Source organism: Chenopodium quinoa, unplaced genomic scaffold (assembly GCF_001683475.1).
Source record: "Chenopodium quinoa cultivar QQ74 unplaced genomic scaffold, ASM168347v1, whole genome shotgun sequence".
Taxonomy (NCBI): Eukaryota; Viridiplantae; Streptophyta; class Magnoliopsida; order Caryophyllales; family Amaranthaceae; genus Chenopodium; species Chenopodium quinoa.
In genome coordinates this window covers 1,308,569-1,324,466 of record NW_018743051.1, presented here as the reverse complement: position 1 = coordinate 1,324,466, position 15,898 = coordinate 1,308,569, and the positions used below count along the sequence as shown (strand labels likewise).

Below are 15,898 nucleotides of genomic sequence, written 5' to 3'. Positions count from 1 at the left end.
CATCGAAAACGGAAACCCCTTCGTCCCACATCTTTCTCAAGTCGTCAACAAGCGGCGCAAGGTAAACATCTATGTCGTTTCCAGGTTGCTTAGGACCAGTTATTAGCAATGAAAGCATTACATACTTACGTTTCATGCACAGCCAAGGAGGTAAATTATAAATCACTAAAAGTACTGGCCATGTGTTGTGTTGGGTACTAAGAGTGCCAAATGGATTCATCCCGTCCGTGCACAACCCAAGCCTTAAATTTCTGACTTCATTACCAAATTCCTCAAACTTCAAATCAATGTTCTTCCACTGTGGAGAGTCAGCTGGATGCTTCAGCATTCTATTTTTCTTTCTTCCCTCTGCATGCCACCTCAAGTTTTTAGCGTCTTTTGGTATTGAGAACAGACGCTTAAACCTTGGAATAATGGGAAGATACCACAACACCTTAGCAGGAGGTCCCTCCGTGCCAGGATTGCAACTCATGCGCTTGTACCACGACCGCTTGCATCGTGGACACTCCTGCAGTTTTTCATACTCATTTCGATACAAAATACAGTCATTAGGACATGCATGTATCTTCTTATACTCCAAACCAAAGGGACACATGAGCTTCTTTGCGTAATAATAAGACTTAGGAATTTCATTCCCATCAGGAAACATATCACTTAATGCGGTCAACAAAGAAGTAAAATTGATGTCCGTCCACCCATGCTTCGACTTAATGTTGAAAAGTGTTAGCACGGCCGATAGTTTGAAGTATTTTTTGCACCCGGGATACAAAGGATTTTTGGAAGCCTCCGATAATAATTCAAACACTTCACCTTCAACACCTTGCAACATCTCATCCACTTGTTCATCCTCGACCTCATCCGCCTGATCTTCATCGGCTCCATCCTCACCATTATCAACAATATACTCATCATTCTCGTATTCCTCGTCCACATGAATCTCAGTGCTTCTAACACGCACATCATTCCAATCAAGATCCCCACTGTACTCTCCACTTTCTCCGTGCCAAATCCACACATGGTATAATTGCCTAAACCCACGACATAATACATGATCTCTAATGATTTCAACACTATCAACCACATTCACACAATTACAATCAACACAAGGACAATAAAGGCCTTTGCCTCCCAGTTTGCGTTGATAAGCTAAAGCCCTCTCGCAAAACTCTTGAACCCCATTCCAAAATTCCAATGTATCGCGTCTACCATACATCCAACCACGATCCTTCTCCATTTAGTAAATTGTCTCTAAACATATATATAGCACCATATAATTATAATGTGTAAGTGCTACATATTTTATGTAAATCAAATTCAAGTACAAAACGTGAATATACCATTTATATAGTGAAAAAATGCATGTTTCCAAAGGGTCCTTATCATTCCAACCTAACCCATCCTTGAATGTCTACTCTCACTAGTGAATGTATGTCAACTTTCCAATTCTAAGGAAAATCCGGCAGCATTTCCCCCTAGTTCTCCAAGTACACAATGTAGATAATTAATTACCCACATATGTACCCAGAGAACATAGTGAGGAAATGGTAAGCCAAGATATTCCTTAAAATCGAAAAGAAAACATACATTCACCACCTAAGTGAGAGTACACATTCAAGAACAGTCCCAACCGAGGACTATTCAAGACTTTCTCCTAATGAGAAAGCCTTGAACGGGTATCTAGGCATATGATGATGCAATTCAAGTATTCTATATATTGTTGTATTTATTTGCAATTAAACAATACACAAGTTGCAATTTCATGAATAAACTTTTATTAAATGGATGAATAGAAAGAAAGATAGCTAAGTAAAGTTTAATAGTCATACCAATATAGCAAATACCCACTTGAGCTCAATATGTAGTCCTCAAGCTAATTAAACTCTTGCTTCAATTCACATATGAAACTATATATTAAAAAAACAAAAATTAGCAACGTCACTAATTCTCTAATATATTCACAAATCTCTAATGTATTCACAATTCTCTAATTTATTCACAACTAATTAAGTGGCAATATCACTATTTCTCTAATTTATGCACAATTCTCTAATTTAAACATAATTCTCTAAATTATTCACAAATCTATAATGTAATCACAATTCTCTAATTTATTCACAATTTTCTAATTTATTCACAACTAATTAGAAGCAAGGTCACTAATATACACATTAAAACATACAAAAACTCAACTAAGGAACAAGGTAATGCAAAATTACTAATATATTCAATCGAGGATCAAGAGTCAAAGCATTCAATCACAATAATTTGACTAAGAAATCACCATCTGGAACAAAAAGAAAAGTGCATGGAGAAAAATAAACTCACTCTTTTTCACCAAGCTTCACTGTAGTTCCTCCGTATTCACGGTATCCCCTTCTTTGACAGCAACAGGAATATGATTCCCCGTCTTGTCATGAAGGCCAGGTCCAACAGCAAGAACTTTGCCAGAATTCAGCTGAAATCAAATCCAAGCAACAAAATTCAGTAATAAATCCTTAATTTGATTCAATTATCAAAAACCAAACTCCCCAAAACAAGGCATCATAAACAAATTTCACAGCCAGCAATGTAGCACAAACATACAATTTTAATCCCAACAATGTAGCACAATTTTAATCTAAAATAAGATGAACCCATTAATTTTCTTCGCATTTCATATACAATCTAAGCAGATAGATAACAAATCTACCAATTTTCTCTACTTGAAAAGATGAACTTACCCTAAATTAGTTGGAGGTGGAAGAAGCTAAGGGGATGAGAGAATGAAAAGACCCTCGCTGGTGGAGGTCAACAGGAGGTGGAGGCGGTGCGCGCTGGTGGAGGTGGAGGCAGTGCGCGCTGGTGGAGGTGGAGGCGGTGCGCGCTGCTGCTGTTGTTATTTGTTTCGCACAGAGAAAGGTGGTGGAGGCCGGCCGTGAAAGACATAGAAGGGCAGGGCAGGGAGAATTCACGGCGGTGGTTTTCGACACCTAAAAGCGCCGATGAAGGTAGCGGTTGTGGTGGAGGGAAAAGGTGGAGGCATGACTTCAAATTCTCTGAAAGAGAACGAAAGAAGGGATGAACGAATGAAGGGAAGGAAAGAGAAAGAGAGGAAGAAAAGAGGAAAAGACGCGGTTTTTTTTTTTGAATTTGCCACCGGTTTGAATTGCACCGGTTCAAACCGGTGCCTTTTTTATTTTTGGCACCGGTTCAGGCTGAACCGATGCCTTTTATCTTTTGGTGAAAACCCGCCCAATTCTAGACCGGTTTTGGGCACCGGTTTAGGATGAACCGGTGCCATATGGGGGGTGCCTTATCCTTTTTTTCTACTAGTGGTTCTTGGTCTGTCCAACCTGCCATATCGGAGATAGAGTTCTGAGGGAGTGGGGACGGACGCATCAGCGTCCGCCCAAGAAGAAGGAGGAGGCCCCTCACAGAGTAGCAACTCGGCCCCATCCATGACCGAGCTGGCATATTGGGGGAACCTCACCCCGGAGTTTGCCCGGACGTTCCCCCCATTGTAGAAGCGCCTTGAGTTCTTTGACGCTCCTCGAATAAGGAAGTTACTTCCACGGCCGAGCAGTGAGTGCCCGTGGAAGCGGTCGTAGGAGTGGTGGAAGGGGTCTCTATGTTAACATTGTTTGGGTCATAAGGAGGCCTATGGTTTACCAGACTTCCATCTGGATTTCTGGCCGCATGACGATCGTGCGTTTGCATCGTCCGTGCCATGTTCGACTGCAGGGACAGAGAAGAATGGGTGGATGTGAGTTGGTACGCACTAGAAATGGACCCACTCCACGAAGGAGACAACTCGTCTCCGTCCACTCTAGACTCCTCAGTCCCAGGCGAACGGCCGGCCTCATGAGGAGAAACGGACGAAGCCGAGTGTTGAGCCAGCTTTTAAATAAACAAAGAAATAAAAAGACAAGGAAAAGAAAAACAGGCGGTCTACCTCTGTACGTGTTGAAAACTTGGAAGTCTTGAAGATTGATCGAAAAATTCAACGAATGTCACCGGAAAACTCAAATGCACGGCGGAGCTCTTGAAGATTCAAAGGAAAATGCACTTTCTCTCTCTAGAAGCTCTGACTTCTCTCTAGAAAATGTAAAGTTCCAAAGTGCCAAAATGAAGTCAAAACCCTTGTATATATAGGGAAAATTTATGAGGGTAAGAGAGTAAATTCATCTTTCCCGCCTAACACAGCTGAACGGTTACAATTTGAAAATGTGACCTATAATTTGGAGAGACAAGGAGCAACTCCGTTAAATTAGGCGGAAAAGAGGATGACCTAATAAACGGCGCGTCCAAAGGGAAGTTGGCAGAGCTAAAGCTCTCTCCGCAGTGGCAAGACGACCACATCTCCCAAAAGTAAGACGGCCTATCTTCGTCCAGGGAGGTTGACAGAGCTAACTACACAAACAATCGAACATAATTGTTAAATTAAAGCAAGAAGTACACAAACTAGTAACCCGGGGCATCGCCCGGGGTACACACTAGTTGAACATGATATGTATGTATGGTTATAATCATCATCGTTATTATTGTTATTATTGTTATTATTGTAACGATGCTTGATCATTTTAAGAGTTTATGCAACTAAAATTGTTAATAATAGTATCATTCAATATTTCAATCACCTTTCCATTATTAAGGTAAGATACCTCCTGGGCCTCATTAAAACCTTCTTGTTTCTTTGAATGTACTTAAGGGAAACCAGAATCGATGTTCATAGTAAGTGTTTATGTTCTACCCAATTCTATTTATCTCTACAAACTAAGGCCCTATTCTGTTGACTGAATTTATTGGAACTGAACTGAACTAAATATTTTATGAGAGAAGAAAATTAAGAACTGAACTGAACTAAAATAAACTTATTGGAGCTGAACAGGACTAAACTAAAAATAATCTGAAGAGAATAGGCCCTAAGAGGTACACGCTATGTGTGTACAATATAAGAAAAGAAAAAATATAAAATACCGCAATCAACCTAGAATCACCACACAAAAAAAAAAAAAAAAAAAAAAAAAAAAACCATGTGTATTAAGAGTTTTGATCGAAACTGAGAATACAAATGAAATATTATTTATTAAAAGCATGAGAAAGAAAAAATAACAAAAAAAAAAATTGCAAATTGCAGCCATTTTAAGTTAGTACTTTGCAAATTGCAGCCATTTAAAAAAAATGCAAATTGCAACCCAAAAGTTTATATAAATTGTAAATTACGGCCTGATTTAACTTTTTCATCGGTTTACATGTCAAAAAAAATAGTTAAGGTTTTATGGATTTTTAAGGGTCTGAATTGAGTTCGAAATTAGCAAAAATATAACGTAAGTGTCATGTTTATTCTTTTTTAATATAGTTAGAAATATGAATGGTACACGTCAATTAAAAATTAATTATGTCAAGAATTGAACTTAGGTCCATTAGGAAATGAATAAGAAGTCATACTATTGTGGGTAAAAATACCCCGTATACGTGGGCCAATCCCATAGTGACACGTGGCCCAGTTATAGGGTGACACGTGTCACCACGGGAAGATGCCACCTAATTCAGAGCCCTTAAGGCCGTGGACCAATCGCATAGTGACACGTGGCCCAGTTATAGGGTGACACGTGTCACTACGGGAAGATGACATGTGTTAAGGGCATCCGCTCCCTTAATAATCAACATACCATAAAACCCTAACAACGTCAGGGCCTAAATCCCGAGAGATATCAATGAAAGCCGCAGGTGGGACCGACTCATTGCCAGAAGAGCGTGACCAGTATCCCATGAAATCCAAAAAATACCCGAAACACATACAATCTTTGCTACCTACTCCGTAATAATTTTGCTTATTTATTCTTTTTTAATTTTAATATAGTTAATGTGGAACATGAGAGTGTTTTACTTCTTTTTTTTTTTTTTCTATTTGTTAAGTAGTACGTACTTCAAGCTAGATATTGACTAGAAGACAATTTGTTTTTGTAGACTATCTAAAATAAAAGTATTTAAGATTATTATGTGAACACAAAAAAGGGTTAAATTGATCATCCACACAAGATGTAATACGTTACGTGAAAATAATAATAAAATAAATATTTAACATATTGACCCGGGACATCACCCGGACTAACATTAGTTTACATTAAAATCAAATCATGCTAAAGTTACCATTTTGTGAGGATCTTTTAATTGTCGCAAATACACAATAAATAGCTTTTTTCTTTGCATTTTCTGAGCACCTTTAAAAGCTTTATTTTGAGCTATTTTTTTTAAGGAAGAATGACTAGAATATTGCAAAATCTATCAAATACTTTGTATATTGAAATTAATTTCATGCTAACATAGTAATTATAAAGTCTCATACATTGATACATCGTAGTATAGTATGATTGTTAACATTGAAGAAGGTGATTCATTTCTTATATACTCATATATATGAAATACCAAGTACACGATTAACGCGAAGTAACACTTGGTCGTCTAGTACTAATGATTGAATTATACAAGCTCAGTTGCTTATACTCGTTTCATTTCTCCCCTGTTATTTCGAAGGAGTCGTGCCTATACTAGTTGCCCACACACCTGTGTGGCCGTGTTAAATTAAGTGTCGTTCTGATTCAATAGAGCGTTTTTCTAGTTTTTTCTTACCATACCATTCTACCACATGTTGATGTGCACGGAAGAAAAAGAAGGCAATACGATATATTCTCAGCTCATTAGTCCATTATTGCATGGGCTCACAAATAAAAATGAAGGCAAATCCAAAAGCTGAAGTTGAGCTTGGAGTTGATGAACAATATCGATGCTCCTCCGTGACCAAATACTAGTATGTTGCAAAGAAGGGACCATCTGAATCTGACTCCCTTTCACCTTGTTATTTTGTGTACTTTTGTATTACTCAATTATTCCAATTTATCATAATAAAGTCTAGGCCCTACTTTTTTTCATGTCCTTCAGTCCTTGTGAATATATATCAACTATCACCATTCAAATGATATATCATGGACATTTTTTCAGTATTTTATTTTTACTTAATTAGGCATAAACTTAGTTTTTATAATGAAATTAATTGCAAAAAAATTAAATGAACAAACTGAAACTATGCATGGTCCAGTTGTATAAAGCGGGTAAACTCTACACCGTACCACCAAATTCAGTCATGGCTTGGCCTCATGGGTATGTAACTATGTACACGAAGTGACAATATTGTGACATAAATGATAATAATCAAAAGATTGGGGATTTTGCGGGGAATGTTAAAATCTTTATACTTCGTATTTTTTGTTAAATTTTTATAAATACTTAATTACCCTCCTATGTTGAAGAGTAATTAAGGTCATTTTTATAATAATACAATGAAGTGAAACAATCTTAATTGATTAACTGAGTGTCTGAATATATTAATCTTAAAGCAATTTTAACTCAATTTCAACCAAATTCTAAACACAAATTAGCAGATCTTATAGTCTTATGCATCAGCCTGCCATCAGGTCCACTTTTGTGTAACTTATGCTTTTGTCGTTAAAGTTGGCGCCTTATTGGTTTGATGAGTTGCCGCTTTAATTGGAAGGGTCATTTAAACACATGTTTCTAAAGCAATCATTCATAAAATGACTAGTATTATAATTAATTTTCATTGGTGTTTTTTTTTTCGTTTTTCAACTTTTAAAAATGATTTTAAAAAGGAAAAAATTGTCACCATTGATCCCAACTTTGCTCCAATCCCGATATTAATCCCAACTTATGTTTATTCCCTATCACTTTCAAATTTGCACCCATTAATTTTTATCACCCACAAATGACTTGCAATCGGTTAATCAGGTTAACATTTGTGAATTAAATTATTTTGCACACGTGTCAATATTTAATTTAATAAAAAAAAAGGAAAAATGTAAAAAAAAAAAAATCCCTAAAATTAAACAAGCCACCACACCACCACCACCAGCCCGCGGGCCCGCACTTGCCCACCTCCAACACACACCCTCCCCACACACAACCCAGCCACCACACGCACTCCCTTCCTAGCCCACCACAACCAGAAAACCAATCCCAGCCCTAAACGACTATTTCCCCACCAAAAAACAACCCCCTCCGTCCCCAAAATTGATCATAAATGGCCAAAATCAGCCGATGTTTGGGTTGAATGGTTGATTTCAACCCTTTATCGGCCAATTTCGATCGTTAATGGCCAATTTTCGTGACTGTTTTAGGGAAATGGGTTTCGTTTTGGACGATTTAGGGATGCGGGAGTTGGAGGTGGATGGGTTCTGGTGGTCGGGGCTGGGGAGAGAGGATGGGTTGCGTTGTTGTTCGGGTGAAAAGAGCCGGAGAGAGGATAGGTGGTTGGGGAAGCGCCAACACCGGGGGAGAAGAAGGAAGACTCGGCAGCTGCCGCGCGCTCCGGGGGGAATAGGGGTTGGGGTGGTCGTGGTGGCAACAAGTTGGGCATGGGTACGGTAGTTTTTGGGTTTTTTTGTTTTCGTTTTTTTTTAAATTAAATTTTTTTAAGTCAATTATACGCTGACACGTGTCTTGTAACCTGATATATTAAGTTAGATGACCGGTTGAGAGTGACAAAAATTAATAGGGTGCAAAGTTGGGAGTGATAGGGAATAAACGGAAGTTGAGATTAATATCGACGAATAGAGCAAAGTTGTGATTAATGGTGACAATTTTTCCTTTCAAAAATTCTTTTTTTTTATGAAAACAAAACTGGCGATTGTCTTCTTCGATTTGCAATTAATTTTTGAAATAAAAATTAAGGGTTTGTTCTCATTGACTGAACTCAGCTGAACTGAACTGAATTGAGCTGAACTGAACTGAATTGAAATGAATATTTTATAAGAGAAGGAAATTAGGAGCTGAACTGAGCTGAACTGAACTGAACTGAGCTGAGCTGAACTGAACTGAATTTTAACGTAAGAGAACAGACCCCAAAAAGGAAAATCAGTATGAAGTTTGACCAATAAAAAATAAATAAAAAATCAACCAATGATAGTTGTTTTAGGGGTCACTAGTATAAATTTTCAACATATACGCACATTCTTCTATTTGACTATTTCCTCTTAATTCCCCGCAAAGAAAGGAGTGTGTCTCCATAAATTCCCTACCCAAATTTGAAAAAAATGATGAAATGTTTAACAAAGATGATACATGCAACATGCATCAAAAAACAACTTGATGCCGTAGGCATTTCCTTCCTTATTGAAACCATACAAATTACAATAATCGTAGTGACAAGTTGTGTTTAGCAACAACATATATTGATATATACATCTTATTTTGATTTCAGTGTACTATACATCTCAGGTTATATATCCATGAATCCATTGTATGTAAGAACGAAGTTGCTAAGAATCTAAGATAGCATGAAAATAGTCGTAATTTCCCTAAATGGATATATATCGGTAATAGTTACTTGCTAAGTGACACATGATCGAAAAATAAAACATACACTACCTCCGTTAACTTTTATTTACAACTTTAGAATATTTTATATCTCACAAATAATACCCCAAAGTTGCAAATAAAAGTTAAGGGAGGTAGTATAAATGACATGATTTTGATCTGATTTGGTCACATAGGTAATGTGAATTTGTGAAAAATTATAGAAAAATAATAATATGTTGGTTTCCAAATTCACGTGAAGTTTGTTCGGCATGTACGTAAACGCCGACTACTAATCGACGGGCCGTAAACTACCCAATCAGTTTTCGGTTTGTCTGCACCTTATCATTTTTATTTCCTGTACTAGTGTACTACGAATATTTGTATCTTTCTCTTAGTTTTACAAACTGAAATGTTACTCATAATGCATGCCATTTTATTTCACTTGACAGTTCACAACTTCACAAGCATTATTATTATAATGAAGCATGTAATCAACCACCATTATTTTGCTTTATTATAAAGAAAATATGTAGGAGTGATTAATTTACATTACTGTTGTAATCACATAAGATGACAATGAATGTGAAATCAAATAGGCTATATGCCTATATGGGGTTCGATCTGATGACGTTTACAAATTTGATGATTTGTGTTATGTGAGAATAATATTATCATGCTTTCGGGATAACCTAAAATGTTTGTCTTATCCTTTTATAAATGAGCTTGTCATCTAGTGATGTAATTGAATGGTTCTATTCTTTATTGGTGACCAATTATTTTGTACATTACATTTATTATTGTCTAAGCCTTAAACTCAATCTATACTACGAGTAATATATTAAAAGGTGTTTCTAACAACGTCCATGTGTCACGTAAACTCTCCTCACTACGCCACGTCACCCATGTAACTACTCATAACGCCACGTGGTTCTCCCTTCCATTTTCTTCATTTATGTCTTTCACTACTTATAATAATTAAAAAAAATGCTCACCACAAGATTTTTTATGTAATCTTTTGAATAAAAAATATTAATATGTAGCAAATGACAATATGAACCACAAATTTAATTACAAGAAAATTTAATCATAAATTACAACCTACATTAATGATCAATTCCATGTAAAAATTCGGGGCATCGTCCAGGTCTACAAACTAGTTTAAACTTATAACGAGTATGCTATTGTATGCATTAAGTTCATTAATTAATTTCTTTTCATTCAAATCTGGTTGGCACATTGCTTATACTTTTACATTAACCAGACTTCTCAGCTATTTATCAGTACTCCGTAACGATTATCCCTATTTTTAAAGTGAGAACTGGATAGTCGTGGTCACTACGGCTAATTTGCAAGTTACAAAACATGAAATGTTATTTTATTTTATTTTTATTTTTTTTTCAAAGTGCTAGATTTTGTAAAGCTCTTATAATGAAGTGAATTTAATTGATTATGAACTTATTTGGTAGAAGTGTTTGATGTGGCAATTAGCATTATTTGGACATTAAGACCAAGTCTAACATTATGTAATAGTAGAAAAAGTGATCAATCTTAGCTAAAAGTTTAATCAAATTCGCCCTAGATTTACGAGTGAGTTGTTAAATGATATCAAATAAACATACTTGCTCTGTTTCTTTATAGTTTCAACACTTATTTAAACTGGAAATATCATAATAATTGCAACACACTACAAAGGGAATGATTTTATGGTGAAAATTGTACTATTACCTTTATTTAAAGGTCATGGTCCACTTGATTATACTCCTAATAACCTCTTAACCCCAATTTTAGTGTATTATATCATGTAAGGTCCACTTTTCTTAAATACCATGATAAAAATATGTGTTGAAAGTAATACCGACTTACGCAATATAATATCATGAATGGAACCTATGGTCTACTTTCTTTTACTATTCTTTATCACAATGTAACTAGGTCGTCTAATTTTATTATTCGTTTTATTGTAAAATTTCAATGATTAGATCGATATGCAACAACCACAGAACATGGCAACATGCTAAAAGGTTAAAAATCAAATCTAGACTACAATCATACATACTCATCTCCCCATGTTCACATGGCCTCCCTTTTATTAACCAATAACCACACCTAATCTATTAGGATTATATGAATTATGATACTATATATAATCATTTTTTAGTTGAAGGATAACTCAAGTGGTTAGATTTTCCCTTTAGATTTTAGAAGATTCAGAGATTGATTCTCACCCTACCCAGGGGCGGATACAACTTGTACCAAGGGTATGCCTTTGCATACTTTGTAACTACATAAAAATAGAATTTGGTGCAATCTTTTAGCAATAATAATTTAAGTGTAGCTTGCTGGTTAACCAAGTGTTTTTAAAGCTTTCTTGAATTTTAAGTCTAGTCTAGAGTTCGAATCCCATTGTTACACATTTTTTCCAATCATTTTTTGTCTGACTACAACATGATTATCTAATAAGTATATAATTGTACATACCCTATATATGAATCTTGGATACGCCACTGACCCTGCCTTTGTGGCTCTCTATAGAAAATAATATGATAATTTTTAACCTAATATTCCTTCCAAACTTTCTCCCAATAACCAACTTTTCTATTGCGAAGAATGTATAAAAGTCATTACAGCTAATATCAACTAAAAATAAAGATGCAATCCAATAATTCTACTCGGGGCCAGACGTTACTCGAACGGCTACATTGACTCATCATTTTACTATGTTTACTTTTTAATTTATTTATTATTTATACTTACATTTTTTTTTAGATAGAATTAGGATTGCCTTTAAATTATTTATTTAAAAAAAAAGGGTAAACTAAACTTATTTTTTTTACATCACAAGCAATCAAATAAACATACAGTAATAAACAACTCCCACCTTTGTAATTATATGATTAAAGTCACCATCAAATCTAACCTTTAAAGTTTTATCAACCAAAAACTTTCATAATAAAAGAACCAATCCCAAAAGGCTTTATCCATAATTGCATGTGATTTAGTTAAAAAACATTTTCCAAAATAGAATTAATTTATGAACACGACAAGATTAAACTCTTACTTAGTACGGAATCTTAATTAATTATGAGTATTATATTTATTATCATCGAATGAACGTTTATAAAAAAAAATTTAAAAAAATTAATATATTCCCTCTATCAATTATCTAACACAGTTAATTTTGCACACATGTCAAGGCACTAATTTCAGTAATTTGACTTTATGTTAATATAATTAAATATTAATGAGAATTAATTTTAAATATTTTTTTAACACGTAAACGACGATAATATTAATTACTTAAAACGTTTACAACATATAAATACAAGCAGCTTCATTCCATAAACAAAATTAGAAGCATGCCTAATAGCTAAAATACATGATTTCGGAAAAACATTAACAAAATTAGAGATAATATTAATTATTTTTAAATATACTCGTACAATATTATGAAACTCTATATTAATATTATCGATCTTGCTAACGAGCGCCCCGGGGCGTTAGATAAGGATAAATTATATTGGTTGAAATGGTATTAAGTTAGGAATTCATGACAAAATCACGCGTCGTTCGGTGTAATTAATGTTAATTTTACTCTAATATTTGCACTTTAATTCTCTTATCTAACGCCCCGGGGGCGCTCATTAGCTTCATATTTAATGATAAAATATGCTTTTTTTATATTAGTAAAAAATTATGATAAAAACTAATACTCCCTCCGTTTCACTTTGTTAATCCCATATAGAATCAATCACAAAAAAATAAGAGAATGAATAATATTTGGAATCTTACATTTTAGTACAAAAATTGCTTAATTAGTTCTATCTTATTAAATGTTGTGATTTTTGTATTTGGAAAGCATCAATTACAATGCTTGTTTAATGGGATTGATGACCAATCAGAATACTTAATTACTGCCATGTCATCAATCCACTAATGGGATTAGAAATTATAAAACCAAATTAGGAAAATAAAATAAAATTTAAAAATGAATAGATTCAATATGGGTAGATCATTTTGAAACGCCCAAAATAGTATATGGGACTAACATTATGAAACGGAGGGATTACATAAATAATGAAAAAAAATCCCGACGTGAGACAGAGGGATTACTGTTCATTAATTCCACAAATCTCTCCCTGATTACTAACTTTCATGCAATCATACTCCACCGAAAAAAATTGTTGATTTGTTTTGTCTTGGTCCCTCAACCTCTTATATTATGTAAACCAAACGTACACATAAAAACAAATCTCACTTCCCCACATTTCACACCATATATCATACACACAAACTTTTTACATACTACTATAATATATTCCTAATTATTTTTCCTATTCTAAAATACTAAGACATCAACTAGCTTAGGATAGAATTAAACTATGGCCTCTCTTTTCCTCTGTTTTTTCCTCTGCCTCTCCTCCCTAATCATCTTACCTTCTTCTTCAAGCACAATTAATCTCAATCTTTCTCCTACTCCTACTCCGAAATCGTCGTTGAATCGATGGGATTTCACGTCCGACGTTGTTAAAACCGCCATCGAAAGAGCTCGGCAGCTCAAACACCCCCACAAAAATACATCATCTACTACTAGTGCTCTACATGGAGCTACTAGCATGCCTCTATATGCACGTAGCTACGGTGGCTACTCCGTAAACCTCGCATTTGGTACGCCACCGCAGAGCATCCCGCTCATTTTCGACACCGGTAGCAGCCTCCTTTGGGTCCCTTGCACGTCAAAGTATGCTTGTGCTAATTGCACCTCCTCTAAAGTTGAACCCTTCCAACCAAAGTTATCCTCTTCTACTCGTGTCATAGGGTGTCGAAACCCGAAATGTGGGTGGATCTTTGATGCTGATGAGGCAGCCCGGTGCGGACCGGGATGTGGGTCGAACTGCAACCGGGGTTGTCCAAGCTATGTTCTTCAGTATGGTAAGGGTGCCACTAGTGGGGTTGCTATTTCGGAGACGCTTGACTTGCCTGGCAAGCCGGTCCGTGACTTTCTCCTAGGTTGCTCCCTCTTGTCGATACAACAACCGGCAGGGACCGGGATTGGCGGGTTCGGGAGAGCCCCTACGTCTCTCCCGAGCCAGCTCCAGCTCGGGAAGTTCTCATACTGTCTTATCCCTCATAAGTTTAATGACGGATCAAGAAATAGTAAGTTGTATCTCGCTGGCAAAGGGGGAAAAATCTCCATTGCCAGCGAGGGTAAAGGTGGTGAAATTGAGTACACACCTTTTTATAAAAACCCTACTAAGGCCCCTTACAATGAGTATTACTATGTCAACTTAAGAAAAATTACTGTTGGTAAAAAACGTGTTAGGTTACCATATAAGTATCTTGTCCCCAGCCGCATTGGGGACGGGGGTACCATAGTGGACTCTGGGTCTACCCTTACTTTTATGGAGCAACCATTGTTTGAGCCGCTCGTGAAAGAGTTGGCTGCACAAATAACCGAATACAAGCGGGCACACGACGCGGAGGCGTTTTCGGGTTTAGGGCTATGCTACGAAATTAAGGAAGCACGAAATGTTTCGTTCCCGAAGCTCGTATTTCACTACAAGGGTGGAGCAAAGATGTTAATGGCAGTGGATAATTACTTCTCGTTTGTTGGTGATTTGGGTGTTTGGTGCTTAACTATTGTTACCGATGCAAGCTTAGCTGGGCCTAGTGTGCATGTTGGGCCGGGTATAATATTGGGTAATTTTCAACAACAAAATTTCTATATTGAGTATGATTTGGAGAATCAAAGATTGGGTTTAAAGAAGCAAAAGTGTGCATAACAAATTAAAGTAGTGAATTTTTTTTCATTCCTTCTCCATTTGTAATCGATTTTTTTTTTTTTTCCCTATGTAAATAAAGGAGGCGTCAAGTTAAGATTATTGGATAGTCTTCAATAATCTTAGAGCTACATTGATTTATTCAAGTTGGTTCAATTTTATAAGTGATGATTTTGTTTAAAGTCTCCAAAAATTAGAAATTATTTACATACGTTTCATGTGTGGTGTACTACATTCAGTTTATTATTCGTAAATTACAATATTGTCTATCATGTAATACCGCATAATGTGTATGGTACTGAATAAGAAAAACTTCGCCGTATGTAAAATTCTCTCACAACTTCACAAAGTCGTAACCTCTAAAAGTTTAAAATATTCAAAAGGAAACAAAAACTTGTATATAAATATATATTAATCCATAAAATCCAATTAGATTGAGATTTAAACGGTTAATATAGTTGGTGAATTATGTAAGTAGATGAAATTTGATCTCAACTCTTGACTTCTTAAGTACCGTCCCTTAAGATTTAAACCAGTTGATTATCCTGACGGTAATACTTAAGTTATTAGAATTCTGTTTTGGAATAAATGGTTAAAAGTTTAATCATGTTAATAAGGTAAACTTCAAATTTAGCGTAGTAAATATATATATATATATATATATATATATATATATATATATATATATATATATATATATATTCAAACCTTTGTAAATAATCCAAATTTAGACTTATTATAGGTGAGAATTAAGAAAAGATTAATTA

General features: G+C 35.4%; 1 protein-coding gene across 1 annotated transcript; it reads left to right on the top strand.

Annotated features, from left to right (window-relative positions):
- The first annotated feature begins 13,585 nt into the window (after positions 1–13,585).
- LOC110731025 (probable aspartyl protease At4g16563) lies at positions 13,586–15,453 on the top strand. The gene has a single exon (XM_021910881.1). The coding sequence runs from the start codon at positions 13,734–13,736 to the stop codon at positions 15,132–15,134; it is 1,401 nt and encodes a 466-aa protein (XP_021766573.1). The 5' UTR covers positions 13,586–13,733; the 3' UTR covers positions 15,135–15,453.
- The last annotated feature ends 445 nt before the right edge of the window (positions 15,454–15,898 follow it).